Source organism: Patagioenas fasciata, chromosome 4 (genome assembly GCF_037038585.1).
Source record: "Patagioenas fasciata isolate bPatFas1 chromosome 4, bPatFas1.hap1, whole genome shotgun sequence".
Lineage (NCBI taxonomy): Eukaryota > Metazoa > Chordata > Aves > Columbiformes > Columbidae > Patagioenas > Patagioenas fasciata.
In genome coordinates, this window is record NC_092523.1 from 28,266,561 (window position 1) to 28,287,422 (window position 20,862).

A 20,862-nucleotide genomic window follows, 5' to 3' on the forward strand; every position below is an offset into this window, starting at 1 on the left:
ACAGATTTAGCAATTATTCCATTTTGTTACTAGATGTCTTTGCATTCTTAATCCAACAGTCCATTTATTTCATAGAAATTTCCTTGGTCATTTTTCTTATCACAGCTCTAGTTCAGCTGCAAACCAGAGGGAGATCTTTGTCTTAGCAGTAAACGCATGAATAGCTGACAGAGCTGGATACAATCATAATGCTGCAATAGGGATTAACTGCTGTTGTTAGATTGACTTTTTTTTCAATTCAAAGACAAGAATAATTAAAAAGTACATACCTCCTGCCAGCACATCATCATAATTTCATACACCTGCTTGCAGGCTAGTTTGGGCCGATACAAACGATGCCCTTGGCTAACCATCGTTACCACTTCATAGTTTGAGTTTTTTTCAAAGGGCATTTTTCCTTCTGTAAATACTTCCCACATTAAGACACCTAAAAAAAAAAAAAGTAAATATTAAGGAAACACACAATTCACTTCTTAAAAATATGCTTATTTTGAGCTCTGGGCCCAGAATTTCTGATAGATAAATAGTCTGAGATTCATATTCTAAAAAGTGTTCACTCATCATCGCTGAAAACATCATCTTCTAGTAGCGTGGGTTTTAATAAGTAACAAATCTAAAGATCCCTGTGGAACTTCATGCAAGCATAGAACCATGGCAAATCATTTCTCAGAGCTTCTTCCCTCATGTCTGAATCCTTCCAATAAACTAGAGCTTAACTGCTATTGATAAAATGTAAGAACAGTGCTTTATTTCAGTAATGAATGTCTTACCAAATGACCAGACATCTGACTTGCTACTGAATCGGCTATAATTAAAAACTTCTGGGGGGCACCACTTCACAGGAAATTTAGCCCCTGAGGAGCTTGTGTATTGATCATCAAGGACATACCTAAAAAAAAAGAAAAACATTATGTCCTTCAGTAAGCCTTCACGACTGCAAATTATAATTTAGATTTGGATTTGAATATTAGAAGCTCATATTGCCACCTAATGGCCATAACTGTTAGCACTGCATAATAAAAATGCTTCTCTGTGGTAGTGCTAAGGTTTCAGTCAGGACCCAGCTTCTTTTTATTATGACCTCAGAGTCTTCTCTTGCAGTTATTAGCTATACAACACAGGTCTAGGCCACCTGCAAGTTAAATGTCTATTACAAGAGAAAATAATGCAAAAGCATAAATTTCTTGCTGTTTCTCACAGGCCAGTCAGAATTCAGACATCACGGGACATGCAAGCACAGCAAAAGCCAAGAGCAGCATGATCAAACCATGACGCTTTAACATCTTCCTTGTAGGTGCTTGCTCCCCCCCCGCCTCACCCACACATCACCCACCTGATGTAGCACCCATGAGTGCTAAGAAAGGCAGAAAATTAGCCCCTCTCCAGGTCTCAGCATCTCCCAGTACTTCAGCTAGTGAGATGCAACTCTGAACCACCTACCCCAAGAGGATCACAAACTCACTTAACAGCCTCTATCACTTATTTACCCACATACAGATTAACAACTATCTCTGCAGTGTGAGCTGTCCAAGACACAAGCTGCAATGTAACTCCTGCATCACTACAAGATTAAAATTCAGAAGATTTTCACAGATGTTACAGCAAGTTGCTAATAGAATGCCAGTCAGATCATGGAGTCAGCTCAAAGTCAGGCCTCTCATGGTAAACACTAGACACACTTTGAGAGAATAAACTGCCTAGTTTTGATTTTCCAGAATTAAAATGAGTAAGGAAATTGACAAATGAGCAGAGAATGAACAAGGTTTAAAGGCACTGGAAAAAAAAAAATGAACCAAAGGATGTTCCCTAGAGAGGTTGTTAAAGATCATTTTTCTGCCTGTTAATTTTCCTGGGCATGTGTTACCTAAGTGCAATGGTTAGGTGAATTTTCCCAAATCCCCACAAATCTGTTTGCACGCTCACCCATACCTTGTCATTCCAAAATCTGAGACTTTGACCACTCCTGAGTCACTCACCAAGCAGTTCCTGGCAGCCTGCAAAGGGAATGGTTAGATTTGGATTAAAAACTTGCACTCTCTTGCAGACAAATTACAATGGTCTAATGTGGACTTTGTCTTCATTGCTTAGCAAGTTCACCCGTTTACCAAGTTCGGTAGTGCATTCTCTTTATAAAAAGTACATGTGCATTTGCTCATGACAGTATTATTTTGACAACTAAACCATTTTGTAAAATGATCACCAGAAAAAATTATCATCTTGAGGGATTCATGAATAGTGAAAATGGCACCAATACAGAGCAGAGATACACTATTATATGAGTACAAATAGCTATTAACTATTCATAAAAAAATCAGAGAAATGTTATGCCATTTTATTGGGAGAGATAAACCTCTCATCATTTTTTCTACAGGCTAATTTTAGAGACTTGATTAGACCCTGAAGAGTCAACTTCAACCACTTAGAATTTTCTGCAAGAACGAAAACAGTTATGTACAAACAGGTTGTTTCAAAAAGGAATGGCTAAGTTCAAAAATTAAAATTTCAGAGAGGAGTGTATTGCCTAATGGGACGTTACCAGGTCTCTGTGGATAAAGCTGTTTCTCTCCAGGTACTCCATTCCCTCACATACGTCTTGGCACATAGTGAGCAGGACATCTTTACTCAAAACTCCCCGTTTTTGTCTCAGGTAATTGAGAAGGCAGCCATGCTCCATGAATTCTGTCACGATGTAAATAGGTCTCTGTTGTGTGCACACACCGTACAGCTGAACTAACTTAGGATGCGTTAGCTTCCTGAAAATATTGAGATCGTGTCATTATTACTTCCGCCCAGTATTAGCTCTCCACCCCCACAAAACTGCAAAAATACCACCTGCCCAAAGTGTTTTATTTATAATCATTAAATGGCATCAGAGGCCTAGATCTGGCAATAAAAGCACCAAGCACCAAACTCACATCATTACTTTAGCTTCTTCAATGAAATCTTCTTCATACATCGCACCTTCCCGAATTGCTTTGATGGCCACTTTATACTGCGCCCTCCATTTCCCAAGGCGCACTACACCAAAGAGACCACTCCCCAGTTCTCTCATGAATGTCAGTTCCGAGGGATTAATTTCCCATTTCTCTATAAAACAAAACAAACAAGAGCCCATGACTGCTGTACTAGGGAACATACCTAACTGGTAGGTGAAAAGAAGGAGAATAGGGAAATGCTGAATTACTGGCATATCAGGGAATTTAGGGAGAAAACATTTTAAAATTAACTTCTCACAAAACAAACTTTTAGCTAGACATAGCCTTTAAGCAGCTCCTGACCCACACAGAAAGCAAAACTTAAATGTTCTTGAAGCCAACAATTACATACTGGGATTATCAGACTTGATTTCAACAATCTGCCATCATAAAAAGTTGTGCCAGTGTGTGAGCAGCTGTTCACGTCACCTGAAAAGCCATGCTCAAACAGGTTATTCCAAACTTAAAAAAAAAAAAAACCATATATATATATATAGACATATATATACACACACACACACACATATATATATATATAGACATATATATATACACACACACACATATATATATATAGTGACCCTTCCACAAAGATCAAAGGACCCAAGGTTGAGTCAGAAGTCTGGAGGCTTATGAAGGAGCCAAAAGCACAGCTCTTTAATCAGACAGAGGTGTCCACAAAAGCATGGAGGAAGATGCTGAATTGCCCTGGAGCACTGGCGCCACATTCTGCCTCTCCTCACTGCTGCCCTTGGCACCACACACCTACTGCCAGCAGTCATGTCTTTGCGTGCCAGTCCTCTGAGCAAGGGTCTCCAAGGTACAACCTGGACCCGCATAAGTTAGTGTAGGCAATTGCACAATACAAAATTAGGTCGTTTCAAAATTTTTAGAAAACATTGTGGCAACTTGCATGTACAAAATCATTAGAAAAGCTACATGCAGATTAATATAACACACAATTACCATAACTGAATCCTGCTGTTGTTGGTGCTGTCGTCTTCTTTGGGGTCACTGGGTAACGAAGCCGGGTAACAAGACCTGATGTTCAAAGATAATTCAAAAGAGACAGCTTACTTCTGAAACAGTGCCGGGCAGCAAATCAGACACTTATTCACTGCAAACACTGATTAATAAGCTTATCGTTATATACAGCTTTGGCCATATTTTCTGCAATTGCATTGTTGTGACTACTCTAAGTGGCTACAAGAGGTACATAAGGCCATTCATTGCATCTGACTTGCTGCTGCTTCTTTACTGGTGAGATATGGACATAGATATACGCATACATATCTGTGCTTTACCATTATGCTGGCACCAACAAAGGCTGAGGACCCCTTTCTGATCAGAAAGATAAGTTACTTTTAATCATTTCTGTTTCACACATAAATCCCAGCAGTTTTACACTGGGATTTTACATTCACAAAATAAAGGCTGCAAGCTAACTGAATATTCTCCTAAAATCTTGTGAGAATTCAATACACCATGAGGTAAAAGCAATGAAACAATTAAAACACAAGTAGTAAAATCAGTTATAATAAATGAAAAGCAGGGCTATGTTTTGGAGCATATTTTCCAGAATATCATCATGAAATTCCAGGTCATCTGAACTAGATACAAACATCTGGAAAATATCAGTGACGGTGGAAATTTATGCACAAATTAGAGTTGAAAAAATACATTATTTTAATATCTGTGTCTTGAATCTAATTCCTAAACTCTCCCTATCTGATCATACAGTGAGCAGACACCAGCATGAGCCATCAGCTATAGATGTGAAGTGTCTAACCTTTACAAAGACTCCTATTTCCTAAACAACACATTACTGCTCTCCTCATCTGTTTGCTATGTGGGAAAAATTAGATCATTTTAAATGGTGGCAACCCACAGCTAAAAAGCTAGTGCCTGGAGAGTACTCTGGGGAAGCACCATCCCTATCCATCTGGTGTAAGTTACAGGCAGCTCTCATGGAGACATGAAATGGAGCTAAATGAACGATTTTTCCTGACTTGATACAGCTGTTCTTTTGTTACTCTTGGAACAAGAACATATAGATATATATATATATTTATATTTATAAACATTTACATAGAACCTTTCAAAAGAGTGCCTATATTGAAAAAAGAGAAAATGCAGTGTCTCATGGCTTCCCTGAAAAAGAAGGATCTGTAAAAATCTAAACACTTTCATTAAAATTCTAAAATGCCTTACACCTTTTCAAATCAAGCCTAAGTGACAGAAAAAAATCCAGTTCATCTACCTGCTGCATTATGTTTATGATACTCAATTATTTCTGGAATGGAGTTAAATAGATGTTTTTCTGCGAGGTAGTACTGCTTCGGTGATGTCACTGTTTCTTTTATATGGTAGTGTCTTATTCCTGACGAACCTTCTCTGGAAAAGTAAATAGTAACAATAATAATAATAATAATAATAGCAATTATAATAGTAATAACACAATGTCATTTGTTGTGATTTTTTTTAAGAGTTGTACATTGACCAAGAAAAGGAAACCAAAAGGGCCAGTGCAGGAGCCCCATGTCACACGCTTCAGGAACAGCTTGAATACCAAAGCTCCCAAGTGCTGGTGACTCACCTTATTCTCAGTGCTCAGACCAACCTGAAGATTAACCCATAATAGGTTAATTTTCAGCCCAGTGAGCTCCCCAGTCCATCTCACCACACACCAATACAAACATTTGGGCTGCAGGAGGAAAGAGATCAAGTGGGGTGGGAAATCAAGGCCTTCTTTGAGTGGCAGTTCAGGTCTACACTGGATTAAAGCAAACATGACCTAACCAGGGAGCTGAGAAGTTCATTTTAGTCACACATCTTTTCTGTCGCAGCACCCCTCATTTCTTTGGTGAGCTCTCTCCTGGGCTTTCTTCCAGCCCATGGATTTGGAGATGGATACAAATGGATTCAGACAAGACAAGGTGTGCAGAGCAGCCACAGAAACTCACCCTCCAAATTTTGTATAAAGGGAAACTGTATACAGGCCAGGCTGACTTGAGTCTCTCACCACAAAACCACCTTCTTTATCCTAAAATGTAAGAACATTGACAGTTTTGTACAAGTGGTTTTAAGCTGCATGTTTCTTCTACTCGTTCTGTGATTTGCACATGCCAAAATAAGCATTTGCTTCAATAAAAGCAGCTACTTTACACAAATTTCATTACTAGTACTGCAAGGCTGCTGTACTCACCTCATTTCTGAGGAGCTGCTCTGCCTTGCTTCTGTTGAGGTTTCTGCTGAACCACCTGCAACACAACATCAGTAACCAAAACTTCTCCAAAAAGCAAGATTTCCATAAGATGCTTAAAGCAAAGTATTACAAAGCGACACATTCAATAATTTTATAATAACAAAGGTCAACAACTGAACTTTAGTTAATGTACAAAAATCAATCTCTATTACATTGCTCAGTTATCCCATAAAAATGTCCTGAAACAAATCCAGGAAGATCTCAAAGAAGCCAATGAAGTTCAGGTAATGGAACTAATTTTTCAGGAAAAACACTTCTCAGGTTGATGGTAGTAGTTGCTCTGAACATCAGCCTGAGGGCAGGCTGGCAGCCCTGGGGAAGCAGCTGCCTACACACCAGTCAAGCCAACTGTGGAGCTGGCTACTCTTTCATTCAATAACTTCACAGTTCTGATTTTCCAAGGAGGACTCACCTACCAAAGAGGAGATTGAAAGTGAATTAAATGTCATGGCTGCACATCCCCAAGCTCGGTGCTGCACAGGCAGGTTAAAGCAGCCACAGAAGCACTGATATTTGAGCCAGCTGCAGTGAATAATATAAAAAAGGAAAAACACGCAGCTCACAAATGGTGTGGTGCAATTGTTTTGAGCTATGCTGCCAGGGCAGTAACTGAGCAGGGAAGTGGCAGAGCAGCCTCTAATCAGGTTCTGCTCTTCCGGAGATGGTGGTTTCTTGCAGTTGGTAGATGACCTGGAGTAATCCTCCCTGAACTGCACGGTGACTCAGAATTACAGCCCCAAGGTGGCAAAGCACAAAGTGGCTGGACCAGATAAGGCAGCCCAGTTCCTTCCTTCCCTTTCTGCCAGCCCTGCAGCTCAGCCCAGAGCAGGGCAGGGCTCTTAAAAGCCTCGAAGATCAGAAAGTAACAAAGAACAGATAATTTCCTCTAGTAAAGCCAAAGATAAAATCCCAAAAGAAACCCTACCTGCTGTCAAAACATAGCAGTAGGAGCTATACGTGGCTGAGAGTAGAGTTCTAGAGCTACTAATGTAGTTTGTAAACTAGTTTTCACTATTATTGCCTTACAGCTCCATTTTATCTAAAAGTCATGAAACATGTCTTAAGTTCTCGGGCACAACGGTTTATACTGTACTGAAAACCGAGTATCAAGAAGAACAGGCTTGGAGGCTACAGTGCTCAAATTTATTCTGATGTTGTTAAATAAGTTCTCCATAATTAAACATCAATTAGAAGAAACATTAAAAAAAAAAAGTTATACTTTTATAGCTGGTACGTTATATGCACACACCAAGACTTAAAATACACTGAGTGATATATATTTGTGAAATTAAAGCTGCCTTCCAAAATCTCTGATCTGTTATGTTTACTTTGAATGATTTCCACTGCTTTTTACTCTATCTTACTGTCACACACTTCGGGTAAACATGTCACTTTAATATTTAAAAAAACATTCAGCACATTTATAATGGGTAAATTTCCTCTTTGTCTATCAGAGCTATCACGGAGGGTTTTTATGCTTTAATAGTAATAGCCTAAAAATTACATGCCTGTTAGCCATCTCACTGCCTTGATTCTACATAATGAATCACAGCAAAATCAATGAGGAGAATCAGAACAAAAATATGACTATTTCAAATACTTAAATTGCATCTCTGAAGTACTTGCTATTGTATGCAAATAATTGCTTACAAAACTTTAAAAATACATCATCATTTTTAAAGCATAGGTTTCATCTTATGACCGTCAAGATTTTAATTTAAATATTCACTTACTCATATTGATCAAGGTTGTTGGACTTCTTTCCTGTTACATAGTTGCTTGGAATATATCCTTGTTTTCTAAAATAAATAAATAAATAAATAAATACATGAACAAACAAACAAATAAATAAATAGGCATGTATGTGTGTATGTATGTAATATATATGTATATAAAAGATACTATCTGAGTGAAAACATGTAAAATTGCATGCCCAGAAGGCAGTGTTTCATTCTGTTAACTACCAGAGGTCCCTCTCTGTCATTTATTTATTACTGAGCCACCCACTCTACTGCTGATTACACAGAGACTTGTTTTCCACATCAGCATCCCCACATTAACTTTCACTGCACCTAGAGATGGGACACAGGCAGCAGAAGTGTCCAAGAAAAACAGCAGAAGGGGTGAAGAAGAGTAACCCTCTGCTACTCTATCACTTCTGCTCTCAGAGGTCTCAACCAGTCACTGGAAACATGTTTGGAGCCTGCCATGACCCGATAACTCACAATTACCCCTAAAATATTGCAACAGGGACCTGATAAATATTGAAGTATGGAAACCTCCACCTTTAAAACTGCATAGAAAAATTCTAATCCAGGGAATATAAAATTGTAGTCATTAAGGCATCTCAGTGGAACTCTCTCTTAACTCATTCAGAGATCATCCCTAATGATCCAGCTATTAAGATGATGATTATTCAAGCCTAGAAGTCAGAGCCTGTTAACCATATTGCTCCCTAATGAGCCATTTCCCAGAGAAGCGGGAGTACTATACCAGTCTAGTGAGGTTTTCTAGGCTGGCTGATGCTTTAACTGGGAAACCATGAAGTCTGACAGGAAATATAATTGTAAAAGCTTCCACTTCTGCAACCATCTTTGCACTCTGACCCCACAATCTATTGAGAACCGCACTTTTAAAAACTGGTTTCCAGGTAGGATTAAAGACAAGATCCAAAGGATACAGGTAAAGATAAAGACATAAAGTGGGGTCTAATAGAGTTCTTTGTTGACACACAGTCAATATAAAGTACTACAACATGGAAATAGCCTTACTATCTTTGTAATGAAAAATAAGGAACCCATGTTTACCCATATTTGTCTTTCGCTTTCCACCAGTGAATGTCATTCTTCTCAATCACCGTATATTCTTCACCTTTCTCTAATCTTAAATCATGATGTTCTGTAGGCTCAAAGTCATACATTGCTACAACTATCTCCTCCTCTTCATTGCCATTTTCTTCGACTGGAGGAACAGGTGGCGGAGGTCTTCGCTGAAAAAAACCCAACATCATTATCATCCCACTCTGCTCCATTTTTCCACCCCACCTGCCCTTACCATCATCACACCAGTGTCATCACACCAGTGCAAACCAGCTCAAACGTCCCCGAGGCAAAAGCTGGGCTGGCTCTGGGTTGCCCCAGACGTGAGCTTGTGGTGGCTCCAGGAGGCAGCAACCCAAGGTGTTGACTCACCCTGCAGCTGCCAGTAAAGGGCAACCCCAGCTGGTGTTTGCTTTCCAACCCTCTCTCCCACCAGCAGCACAAGTACAGCTAATAAGTGCAGCTAAACGTCAATTTTTTTTTTTTTCCACCCTGAAATAGAGCATGAAGCCCACTGATGCATAGACCTTTGCTGTAAGATATGGAAAGAACCACAAGAAACCTAAACACCATCTCAAAACAGAGATGTTTTAAAGACGCTACCTACCGCACTTTTTTCTGGCATTGGAGAGGGCAATCTCATCACACCTAGAAAAAGACCACAAGAAAATATTTGTGTTTATCCATTTACCTATAAATTTAAAAACTGAATAAAAGGTTTAAAATTCAGACAAGATGTTAACATTTTAATTAGCATTCGGGATAGCTTAGTAAGCCAGAAAGCAAAAGACAACTCCAATTAAGCATTAGGAAAATGTTGATTAAACATTTCTTGGCAAAAACATCTTAAATCAGCTGGCAGGTTGCATTCACCACAGGATTTAGCAATATCTGTGCCACACCAGAGTGTGTGACAGAGATCCCTGAAACAGCCCTCAGATGCAGAAATACATGAGAAATAAAAAAGGGATAGAGATTAAGAAGTTATACAAAAAGGAAGCAGTCATCCTGTCACCACAATTTAAAGATCTTTTTCTATTACTATCTGCTCTTCTAAAAAAATTATACTCCCTCTGACCCTTGCTTTGTGAAATATAGTGTTGTATGGGTTTTTTTAATTATTTCTCTCAGGCCCGAGAGTATTTTTTCTCCTGTGCTGCTTTCTTCCACTTAAAAAAAGATTGAGCTGTATGTCAGGTTTTACATCCTCCTGTCAAGCAAGGCTGACCATGAGCCGCTATTTATTCTTCAAGTGTTTTAATGCAACTAAATTCACAGGTCCGCACCATTCTCATTTAAGGCTCTGATGCAGGAAACCATGCAGGCACTGACAGTTTCACTAAGAGCCTTGGATTTGGATGCTGGAAGAAGCATGTGCCCATGGAAGTCCTGGCTCATCCAGGTTCAGAGTACAGACATTTACAAACCTCTAAGAAAATTCAGTCCCATGTCTGGAAATACATTAAGCCTTCTTGTATCATTTTTACACTGCTGTAGTAACACTGAATGCAACATGGTTATTCTTTTACATGGATATATAGAAGTTATTTATTGAAACTGAAGAGCTGGAAAGGATTTTGAGCTGAATCTTTTTTGCCATCAGGTTTTATCCTCAGTCTGAGGTAAACACTTGGTCAAATGAGTTTCAGATGGGAAAAACAAACCAAGTGAAAAATAAATTCAGAAGCCTCAATGATTCCTTTCAGCTTTTTCTAAACGTTTTTTGGGAGGCTTTTATATTTTTTACAAAATGCTTGGAAACAAAACAAACATTTTGATTCACTTCAAGTACAGTATCAATTATTCACTCTGCCCTATAAATTTCCCTAATATCTCAGCCTTTAGTTTTGATGACCCAATCATCTAAAAAATGGCAGAAAAACAAAAATAACTTCCTATGGTAACACATGTACTTACTGTTTTCAAAAAGATTATATTTTTCACATCCAGGTGCTAATTTTTCTGTTTGTCTGCAGCACTGATAAATTCCTTCTGTCCAGAACTTAGGATGATATTTTACCATTATATTGCTGTTGTTCTTTATTTCTACAAGAAGAAAGAGCATGTAATGAAAGATTAAAAACAAAACCAAAACAAACAAACACCCCCCCCCCCCCCAAACCTGCAACAGGGCTATTTTTAATAAATATTACAATATCTTTAATGTGAAGCATAATCTACACTTGCTTCTTGTAAGGATCTTCTTGCAAGTTTACATGGAGGCAATACAACGATAGTAGAGGACATTTTTAGGATAATACATGGCTTTATTCCAGACGAGAGTGCTATACTCCCTGTCTAAACCAGCCACCCCAGCAAAGGTGGGTGTTTGGTGCAAAGGAGACCCAGCTGCCAGCCTGCACCCCACAAAGCAGTCAGGCAGCTGTGAAGACCCTGGGGCCTCTGCCTGACCCTTTTCTTGTTATTACTGCTGTAAGTCACTCATAATTTCCACTACAAATAGTGTTTTGGAGGGAAAGATACCTGATCATTATTGCTATTCTATGACATAGTGCCTGTGTTAGTTTTGAAAGGCTCCTTTCCCCATATCCTACAGGCTTGCTGGGTTTCAGAGGTTATTCACTGACCTGTAGTCTCCAGCCCAGGAATTATTTCTTATTACTTTACAGAGCACCTGCAATTAGTGTGAGCATTTGATGTGGCAGAAAGAATTAAGAGACTCTTGAAAAAAAGATCTTTATACTCACTATGACAGCATTAAATAGATTGTGACTCAGTGGACATGCCTCCTGTCATTTTACATTAGTTTATGACCCACAATGTGGATGTGGGAAAGAACAGAAAGAGCAGAGGAAAAAACTCACGGCTTGAGATAAATACAGTTTAATAACCAAGGGAAGCAGAAAAAAAGTGATGCAAAGGCAATTGCTCACCATCTCCCACAAAGCAGACCAACGCTCAGTGAGCCTCAGAGCAACAGCCAATACAGAAGCCAAAAAACCTCAACCCCCGCCTTCCTCTACCCTAGTTTTTAAAATTGTCAAACATGACAGTATACGGCCTGGAATATCCCTTTGGTCAGTCCAGGTCTGCTGCCCTGGCTGTGTCACCACTCAGCTTCTCAGGCACCCCCAGCCCACTTGCTATGGGGGCAGAGGGAGCAAAAGGCAAAGTCTCCAAGCTGTGCAAACACTGCTCAGCAGCAACTATAACACAGGTGTGTTTTCAACACTGTTTTGGCCACAAATCCAAAACACAGCAGCAGTTAACTCCAGCCAGCCACCCAACTCAAGTAAAGGCATCTACGTATGTCAGATGTTAAGTAAGAGCAATTTCCATTACCTTCTTTCAGATTCCTCACCCACTGATCCCGGCTTTGTGCACTTGGTGCAAAAATATAAAGCGTATTAGCATCATATACAACCTGGAGGAGGGGGGGAAGAAACAATCAAAATACATTCACCTGGTAATATTCATTTATTTATTCCTCAGGAGTCAGAACAAAACAAATTACTTACATTTGACAAAATTAGTGTACTCAGCCACAAAATACAGAAACTGGGAAAAGGTTATTAGAGTTTACTATTCATATATGATGCTTCCAGTACAATAAGGAAGGATTTTCTAATGGTACATTAGCTTGAGAGTATTCCTGAAAAATGTTTGCTTCATGCTTTGTTTTGGTTATTTTTCATCATGAGTTTTCTAAAACCAGTTAAATTTAATTGCTAAAGCTATTTCATAATCACACATCCTTTGTTCCTGGCCATTTCATAACTCCTTGTCATTCTGTACGGTGCTGGGGAGACTCCTGCCTTCTTTTTCTTCACTGCTTGTACTGGTGGAAAACAAGTATTGTCCCACTTCAACCATTCCCTCTATCATAAGCAGGAACAGCATCCAATCCCCTATATCTAAACATTTATTTTTCCCATCTAAGCCCTTTGTTTTCTGTGTTTATTTCCATTAAGTTCACAATGGAAGAAAACGCAACCAATTTTATCTTAATTTTCTAATTCTTATAGAATTTAATAGTAATTAAATTTAATGTGAAAGAAAGAAGATATGGAAAATGGGTTGCCAGCTAATCCATTTTGGAGGAAGACCAGGACAAGGCACTTTCCAGACAAAACCCAAGCAGAGAGGTGGGGAAAAGGAAAAGACCAAATGTATGAGGCACAGCTCCCAAGAGATAGGACTACAGGGCTTGCTGGGAATGGTTTTTAATCGCTGGTCTTGAACCACCTCCCACACAGACCGGAGTGCCAGAGAATGGGCTCAGCATTTAGAAGCAACAGTAATTTCAAACCAATTACATCTAAATGACTTGGCATTGTTCAAAAAAAGTGCTGTAATTTATATTATTTTATACTAAAGGAACATACCTGAAATGGATATTTATTTTGACAGGGAATAATACCATCATTTTTTACAACTTCTACACATTTAATCCTTGAAATATCCACAGATCCTTTTCTATATTTTTTCTAGAAAAGAAAAGAAAAAAAAATTATGTAAAATAACTAATTTATCTTTTTTTTTTTTTCAGCAGAGACTTCTTGCTTTCTTTTCCACTCTGACACCGATGTTGCTATAACTGCAGAAGTAATTTGGAAAATGAGAGGGTATAAAGATCTACACTGGAGAAAGTGCCAAGAGTACAGTGTAATTGCTTTGTTAAAAGTACCACTTTCCAATCAGTTGTAATCATAGGTTTAATCTACTCTTCTTTAAAAAATAAAATAAAAAAATAAATAAAATAAAATTAAGTAAAGAAAAACACAAACAAAAAAACCCAAACCACACACACACAACACTTGACTACAAAAGAAGGAAGGCTTCCCCTTTGCCAGTTTTCAATTATGATTAAAACCTGTGAGGAAAATAGGTGCCAATGCACCCTATCAACTGCTCCCTCACCCTGCTGCTGAAGTGCTCCCACCATTTTGGGATGACTGTCATGTTTCACCAACTTCCAGAGAAACTGGTATGCTGGCTCAAGCAACACAAGTTCATGCTGAAGTAGGAAGTAGAAGATGGGGGTGAAACCTGTCCCTGGCCAAGCTGGGGTCTGTGTTGAAGAACTCTTTGTTGTTCACACTACTTCTTTCTCCCATGCTTAATCTCATGTAGGAAATCCTGAGGTCATCAACATGTGACCCATGGAACTTGCATTCTCACAAGCATAGAAGACATCTCCTTTTTTGGAACTGCTCTGCAACTTTACAAAACTTCTGAAAAGCCTGGCTAACCCAACATCCCGTGTAGAGAACTTCTGTGGTAGAATATGCTCCAAACGGAAATGTATGGGTGTTTGGGGGGCTTCTTTTTTGTTGTTTTTTGGGGGGGTGGTTTTTTTGTTTGTTTGTTTTCATAGCATTGCACTGGAAAGTGCTGCAGTTCCCTCTTGAGAGGCATTTTCACACAAGCAACTACTGATTAGGGAAATATAATTACTGTAGCTAAGTGTTAGATAGCCAGATTTTCTATCCCCTTATTTTCCAGTGTGTCAGTTACGTTGAAGAATGCCCTGCCTCCTTTCAGTACATTTTTAAAATTATTATTCTAAGAAAAGCAAGTATTAAGTATTTCTATTCATCTTTCCAAAATGGCTAGAATCAACGTAAAAAGCAAGAGGTGATTAGTCTAACCTGATCCAAGATCTGACTCTGGGGAAGAATTTCAAGAGGAAAAAACCACAAACATAAGTGAGGAGAAAGTTTTACACTCTGTCCTGCAAAACAGAAGATCAAGAATCCTTTACCATTTTCTGGCTGCTCAGCAGATGCCAACCACCAGCACTGGAGATACAGAAAAGCACAAAAATAAATTTTTTGTAGCAGCACTGATGCAACTTCCTAACCATTACAATGCATTATCTATAATTTACTCTTGTCTTGCAACTGAGAGGCAGTCAGTCCAATGCACACAGCTACAGTTGTGATATGTTGCTGCAATCAAATAAGGCAGCAATATAAGTGAAAGTAAAGTACACAAAATAAATCAGCTGTGTCTCCATCTCTATCAGGCCTTAAGTCACCTACAACCTTTCAACTTTCAAAACAACTAGCACATAGCTTCAAGTTTGTTCAGACAGATCTTCCCTGTTTTCTGTTAAGTACTCATGGAGCTCTGAGTCTGGCCAGCCCCATATAGCATTTCTGTGCTGTGTTCTCCCCTCTCAGGGCCATTGCTCTGTCCATCATCAGCTACCCCTCTAACACAGCCTTCATGCTGTCTGAACACTAGACTCACACAGCTTGAGCCAAGAAAGAAGGAGAGCCCAAGTCCACAGCCAAACAACCAAAGCCCCAGGACAGGACCTGAGAGGTCACCTAACCAAGGCACCAGCTGCTTTACCTGGTCTTTCAAGGTCCACATGATGGAACCCACAACTACAGAGCCAAGGGTTTTTCATCTTTGAAGATTCCTATCCATCTCCCCACTTTGAACACTTGCTGCTCCACTAACCCTGCATCATAGTCCAGGCTTTTGGGAACCTCATCCTTCCCACTGTTCCTCAATCTTGCTGGCAGATCCAGATCTTCCTTGAAACTTATTGCCCCAAACCAGATGCAGCACTGCAGCTGAAGCCCTATCAGACTGTAAGGATGCACAGTCCCATTTATTCATCCTAATACAACATTTGCCTTTTTCCACAGCAACAGGGTACCACTGACACATATCCAGCTCATGATTCACTATCCTGTCACCCAGGTCCAGCTGGGGACAGCCTGACACTGACAGTTACTTATTCCCATTCCATACCTGAACATTTCAGCATCTCTGCCTAAACTTTTACCTTTTGCATTTGTCCACATTGAATCACACTGTACAAAAAAACAAAAAACAACAAAACAAAAACAACAAAACAAAAACAAACCAACCCCCCACACTGCATATCTAATCCCAATATACTATCTCAATTTCTAGACTTGTTTTCCAAAACATTTGCAGCTTCTTCAAGTTTTATGTCACCTGAGAACTCAACAAGCCTCTACTTCAGCAACAATATCACTACTGAAAATACTGAAATGCAAGACAGGATACCATGTTTATGACAGTCTTTCAATCTGAAAACAAGCTGCCAATGCCTACTAATCACTGTAGCAGTTTTCCATGCATTCTGCAATCAGATCTACAAGAGGTTTATACAGGTCATTTCTAATGCTGACATCTGAAAATGTCTCATAGAGCAGTGTCAAAACCCTTATTGGAATGAAAATACATAGTACTTGCTGCTTCTAAGCTACCCAGGAGATTCGTTGCCTCATGGCAGAAAGAACATAGATAAGTCTGAGATTATTTTTTTATTATTATTCTTGTCAAATCTTTTTTGGCTGACATCCAATTTTGGTATCTTCCAGGGGCTTTCAACAAGCCTATTGGAACATAATCAACTTCTTTTACAACTAAAGTTTCTTTATGACTTGCTCTTTTCAAGTGAGTATTCCTGTGCATCAGTTCAGCTGCCTCCATTCACATGAATAGCTTGGAGTTATTTCTCCAGTTTGAACAGTTTTCACTTGCACCTGCTTGAAACGTCCGCAGCTGTGCCTGTCTTCTCGAGTGTCCAGATAATCATTAGTACAACAGTTCTACCTATGAGCAAAAAAAATTATTTAAAAAAATATTTTCCTGAATCTTGGGGAAGGAGGCGAATGAGAACAAACAAACCAGGAAACAGGTTCCTGGTTTCCCAATGACAACAACTACTGCTTTCCAGTAGACCATGTATTCCGGACCCTCTCTTTAAATTTTTTTTTCTTCTCAGATTCTTTCCTCCTGACTCCTTTTTGCTCCTCCCATGAGGTTTCTGAGGCCTTTACTCCAGAACACAGTCTTCTTGTTCATTCGCCTCGATAGCTCAAAATGCAGACAAACTTTATGTGAAGCTGTATTTTGAACTAATTCCTACTGTCCAATCTACCTCATTTCCTAAAGGAAAGCTACCTCCTTACTGTATTTGCTCTGAGCTGTGGGTCGCTACAGTCCCAGTTCAATCCTCCTCTTCCCCAGGCTACCATACAACAGAGGTGAGGGTAGCTAACCTGTGGTAGAACTTTTCCTGGTTACCATAATGCCTCATCAATGCTTTGAACTATGTCTATGTGCTTGTTGGTACATCTTATGCTTAGATAAGTAGCTTCTCAGAACGACTGGGTTTTTACTATAAGTGTTCAGTGCTGTTATGGGGGACTGAGCCAAAAAAAATAATTAAATCAATATAAATATAACATGCCTTATATGATTTTTACATCTGTGTATTCACTCGAAGCAAGACTCAGCTTCCTATATTGCTCTTTCTCACCAGAGGCTGATATCTCACAATCCCATTACTCTAGCTGACCCAAGACATCTATATATAGGAATCGCAATGCAGATACAGCTAATATCAACAAATATGTCTACAAGTTTGCTTGGCAAAGTATAAACTGGAGAGTATCCATTGATCAGTCACAATTACCAAGTGAATTGCGATTCTCTGTCTTGATTTCTATGTAATCAAGTGCAATGAAGTTAATTTTAACTATCTTCCTCATACTGCTAATCTGTAAAAAAAAAATAAAATAAAATAAAAAATTGTAGTCATTACAGAGGTTTTATACAATTAGAAAGAGTGGCTACTTATATTCTGAGTTAGCATTTAAACACAGATCTTGTGAAAAAGTTTTAAAAGTCTTCTAGTCCATCATAGATCTTCTGTTATTCATAAGAGGTATAAGCACAATGTTCTCTATCCAGATGAATGTGACAGGCATCAACAAGGGTGAGATAACCTGTAAATATATCATTGTACTTTCTCAGCAATATAATTAATCCTGAAAATCACTGGTACAAGTTCATAATTACATATTTAATTTATATGTATATATATATATAAAGTCATGCTTGCATGTTTTAAACTATCTATCCTGACTGCACTTCAAAGATTTTGATTCATTCTTTGTCTGACAATGCTGAGAAGAAACTCTGTGTAATTGCATGAAAAATTACTAAGAAGTATGAGCTGAACCGATCCAAAGCCACAACCACTCTTAGAGACAGTTGTGAACATACATCCATAGCAAGTACAGTTAAGAACTTCCACACGATTCTTGTGAAAATGTATATCCACTTCCATTCCCTAGAAGCAGCCAATTCACAGTCCTCTTCCAGGTCTAGCTGGAATAAAGTTACTGTGCAAACTTGCAAGTATTTTAGGAAAGGTCTATCATTACTACCTGCAACTTGGAACAAAAAAGGCTCTGCCAAACTACTCATTTCAGAAGCTATTTATCTTACATTTAAAAAGGAGTAATCAAGTGATTGGAAGCATTTTAATACTGAATTGTGCTTTTATTTACATAAAGAATTAAATCACCTTTGCAATGACTAAGGAAACCACATATATCAGGGTAATTAAGTTAAAAATAATAAAGGATAAGCACTATAGGAATAAACAATGGTAGAATCTATACACACTAACCTTCTGATAAAATGTGACTAACACGGGGGTTTGGAACTCTAAAATGTTGTTATGCTCCAAAGGAAGTATTTGCACAAGATTAGTGTTGCAATGAAGCTACACAATTTTAGCCCGAAACTTGCAGCTTTAGATTGGGCACCACAGCTTTGAAAGTAAATTTTCCTTCCTTAAAATATCATCATGGTAATTTCAGTAGCTTCTGTCTCCTCTCTATTCAAATTACAAGAACCAAATACAACTCTTGCAGAAGAACCTTTTTTCCTTAGGAACAAACTTAAAAAAATTAGCCCTCCAAGAATGTTCAAGTTTTTATTATGCTTTTTTCATATATATTCTGGTTGGGGTTTGTTGGTTCTAATCGTCCTTCTATTCATGCAAGACAGTTTTCACACAAGTCTGATCCTGATGGCGAAATACCACTACTGCCAGTGAAGACAAGAACACTCCACACCTCCCAAGATCAGCTCCTCAGAAAGTCACCTTCTCTGTGACTCCACAGAAGCATCCCTTTAAATAAGACTCTTAAATGTTTTCCCTCTGGGGCTATTATTTGTCTTCTCTGTAGAAGCAAATGGTTTACGCACACTACTAAATCAGTAAGTGCTGTTGCCTACCCCAATATCCTCTGTGCATCCCCTCCAGAGATAACAGGTATTGCAGCACAGACTTTCCACCATTTTGTCCTCTCGCTAATACCCCATACCCCCATTCACCCAAACACACACAGGGTAACCACAAGGACCAGGATTCAGCCCATTCTGAAAATGCAAAACCCAATATAAACCGTTTATCGCTGTAAACTGTAATCCATACAGCAAACATGAGCAAACAATAAAGATGCTAAAGCTTAAAGCAATTTCACATTCATAAGCTCGTACTTGGCTTCATACTTAAGGTCAGCACAAGCTGCTGTGGGCTGGAAAGGTTTATGTGAGCATACTGCACCATGTGTGGGAGGACAGCAGCCAAACCACACACATCAGCACACTTTCCCACTAAAGAGTGTCACTGCTAAGCAAGCTGAGAGCAAAAGAAAGAAATACCACAATTAAAGGGAACATCTGACAACTCCAATAGATACGAAGATACTAACAGTCTGCATATTGATAAGAATTTATAAACTTATGACGGGATATGTGTCAGTTCTGTGGAAGCACCATGTTAATGAGAAACATAAATGTGAAATTTTTCAAACCAACAAACTAGCAGGACACTTTACTGATCAGTTCCTTTCATGTATTCCGGTGATAAGAAGTACTTTAACACCTACTTTTATTATCTTGCCTTCATCTCAAAGAATTTTCCTCACCTAAAATGCCATCTAAAGCAAAAACCTCTAGTCTGGTGGCACTTTTACTTCAAGTGAGCTGCTCTGTCAGCACAAGTTAACTAAAACTTGTGTGAAACATGGCTCCAGTCAGGGCCATCAGACTGCTTTAATGTCTTCTACCAGTTCGGAGACATCTTCAGACCATTCATTGAGAAAGAATTCACAAGAGTGAACTTACTGCCACACAGGAGAAAGAAGATAAACCAGGAGTACCTAGTGGACCACTCTGGTGGATGCAGTAGCTGAATGCTATTTATTTCTATGCAGCTTGTCCCTTCTGTGTGGCCAACCTTTGCAAAGGAGTGTGTGGAGCACTTGCACAATGGGACACCAGCCACCAGGCATACCAGTAGAGCCGTAAATATTCCTTTCCAGTACAACTGTTCAGCTGATATTTACTGACGTATTTCCAATTTCAGTGACAGCTCAGTAAACACTAAGGTTGGATTTTCCAAACAGTCAGCTGAAAGTGTGAATGCACCACTGCTTTGAAAATAAACTGCAGAGAATTTTAAGTTGACTATGCAAGATATGAAGCTGCTTTTGACAGAAAAATGGCCAAGTGTACATAGTGTACATATGTGAAGTTATTTCCATAAATGCCTCCTTGGATTTCAAACCTGTACTCCCTTCAAGGTGAAATTTGCAGGTTGGAAGAAGTCATACTGAAACTTCAGCTAAATTTTTGCTGGTTAAAAATAAATTTAAAAAAAAAATCCAAATTAGATTTTTTTTTTATTACTGCATTAAATATTTTAAGACAAGCAGGTTTATTTCAAAATCACCTAACTTTCCTTATAAAATTCCTACCATTTAGTATTTTTTTAATTCTTAGAAGAACATAGTTCACCATACTACTTCAGGCATGCTTCTGTTCATTTTTCTGAGCTGTCATGCCACACAAAATTGGAAAGAGATTTCTTAATAGAATATTTCACACCAGTGTTTCCTCACAATGACACTACCTGCCTTTGCTATATAGCCACATTACCTGCAAAAGTTACACTGCAGTTAAAGACTCCAGCTCACACCAGTAAGCACAG

At 38.8% G+C, this 20,862-nt stretch overlaps 1 protein-coding gene across 6 annotated transcripts in view; it reads right to left on the reverse strand.

Annotated features, from left to right (window-relative positions):
- Positions 1 to 20,862, reverse strand: part of TEC (tec protein tyrosine kinase) — a 48,887-nt gene that overhangs the window by 2,851 nt on the left and 25,174 nt on the right. For all 6 annotated transcript variants that reach the window (XM_065836530.2, XM_071807467.1, XM_071807466.1 and 3 more), the window contains 15 exons: positions 13,406 to 13,507; positions 12,363 to 12,444; positions 10,977 to 11,105; positions 9,667 to 9,707; positions 9,048 to 9,229; positions 7,974 to 8,039; positions 6,181 to 6,235; positions 5,939 to 6,018; positions 5,236 to 5,369; positions 3,942 to 4,016; positions 2,916 to 3,087; positions 2,537 to 2,753; positions 1,930 to 1,994; positions 771 to 889; positions 270 to 427 (listed from right to left, as the gene is read on the reverse strand). In XM_065836530.2, coding sequence (XP_065692602.1) covers positions 270 to 427; positions 771 to 889; positions 1,930 to 1,994; positions 2,537 to 2,753; positions 2,916 to 3,087; positions 3,942 to 4,016; positions 5,236 to 5,369; positions 5,939 to 6,018; positions 6,181 to 6,235; positions 7,974 to 8,039; positions 9,048 to 9,229; positions 9,667 to 9,707; positions 10,977 to 11,105; positions 12,363 to 12,444; positions 13,406 to 13,507 — 1,677 coding nt within the window. The remainder of the gene's footprint in view (positions 1 to 269; positions 428 to 770; positions 890 to 1,929; positions 1,995 to 2,536; positions 2,754 to 2,915; positions 3,088 to 3,941; positions 4,017 to 5,235; positions 5,370 to 5,938; positions 6,019 to 6,180; positions 6,236 to 7,973; positions 8,040 to 9,047; positions 9,230 to 9,666; positions 9,708 to 10,976; positions 11,106 to 12,362; positions 12,445 to 13,405; positions 13,508 to 20,862) is intronic.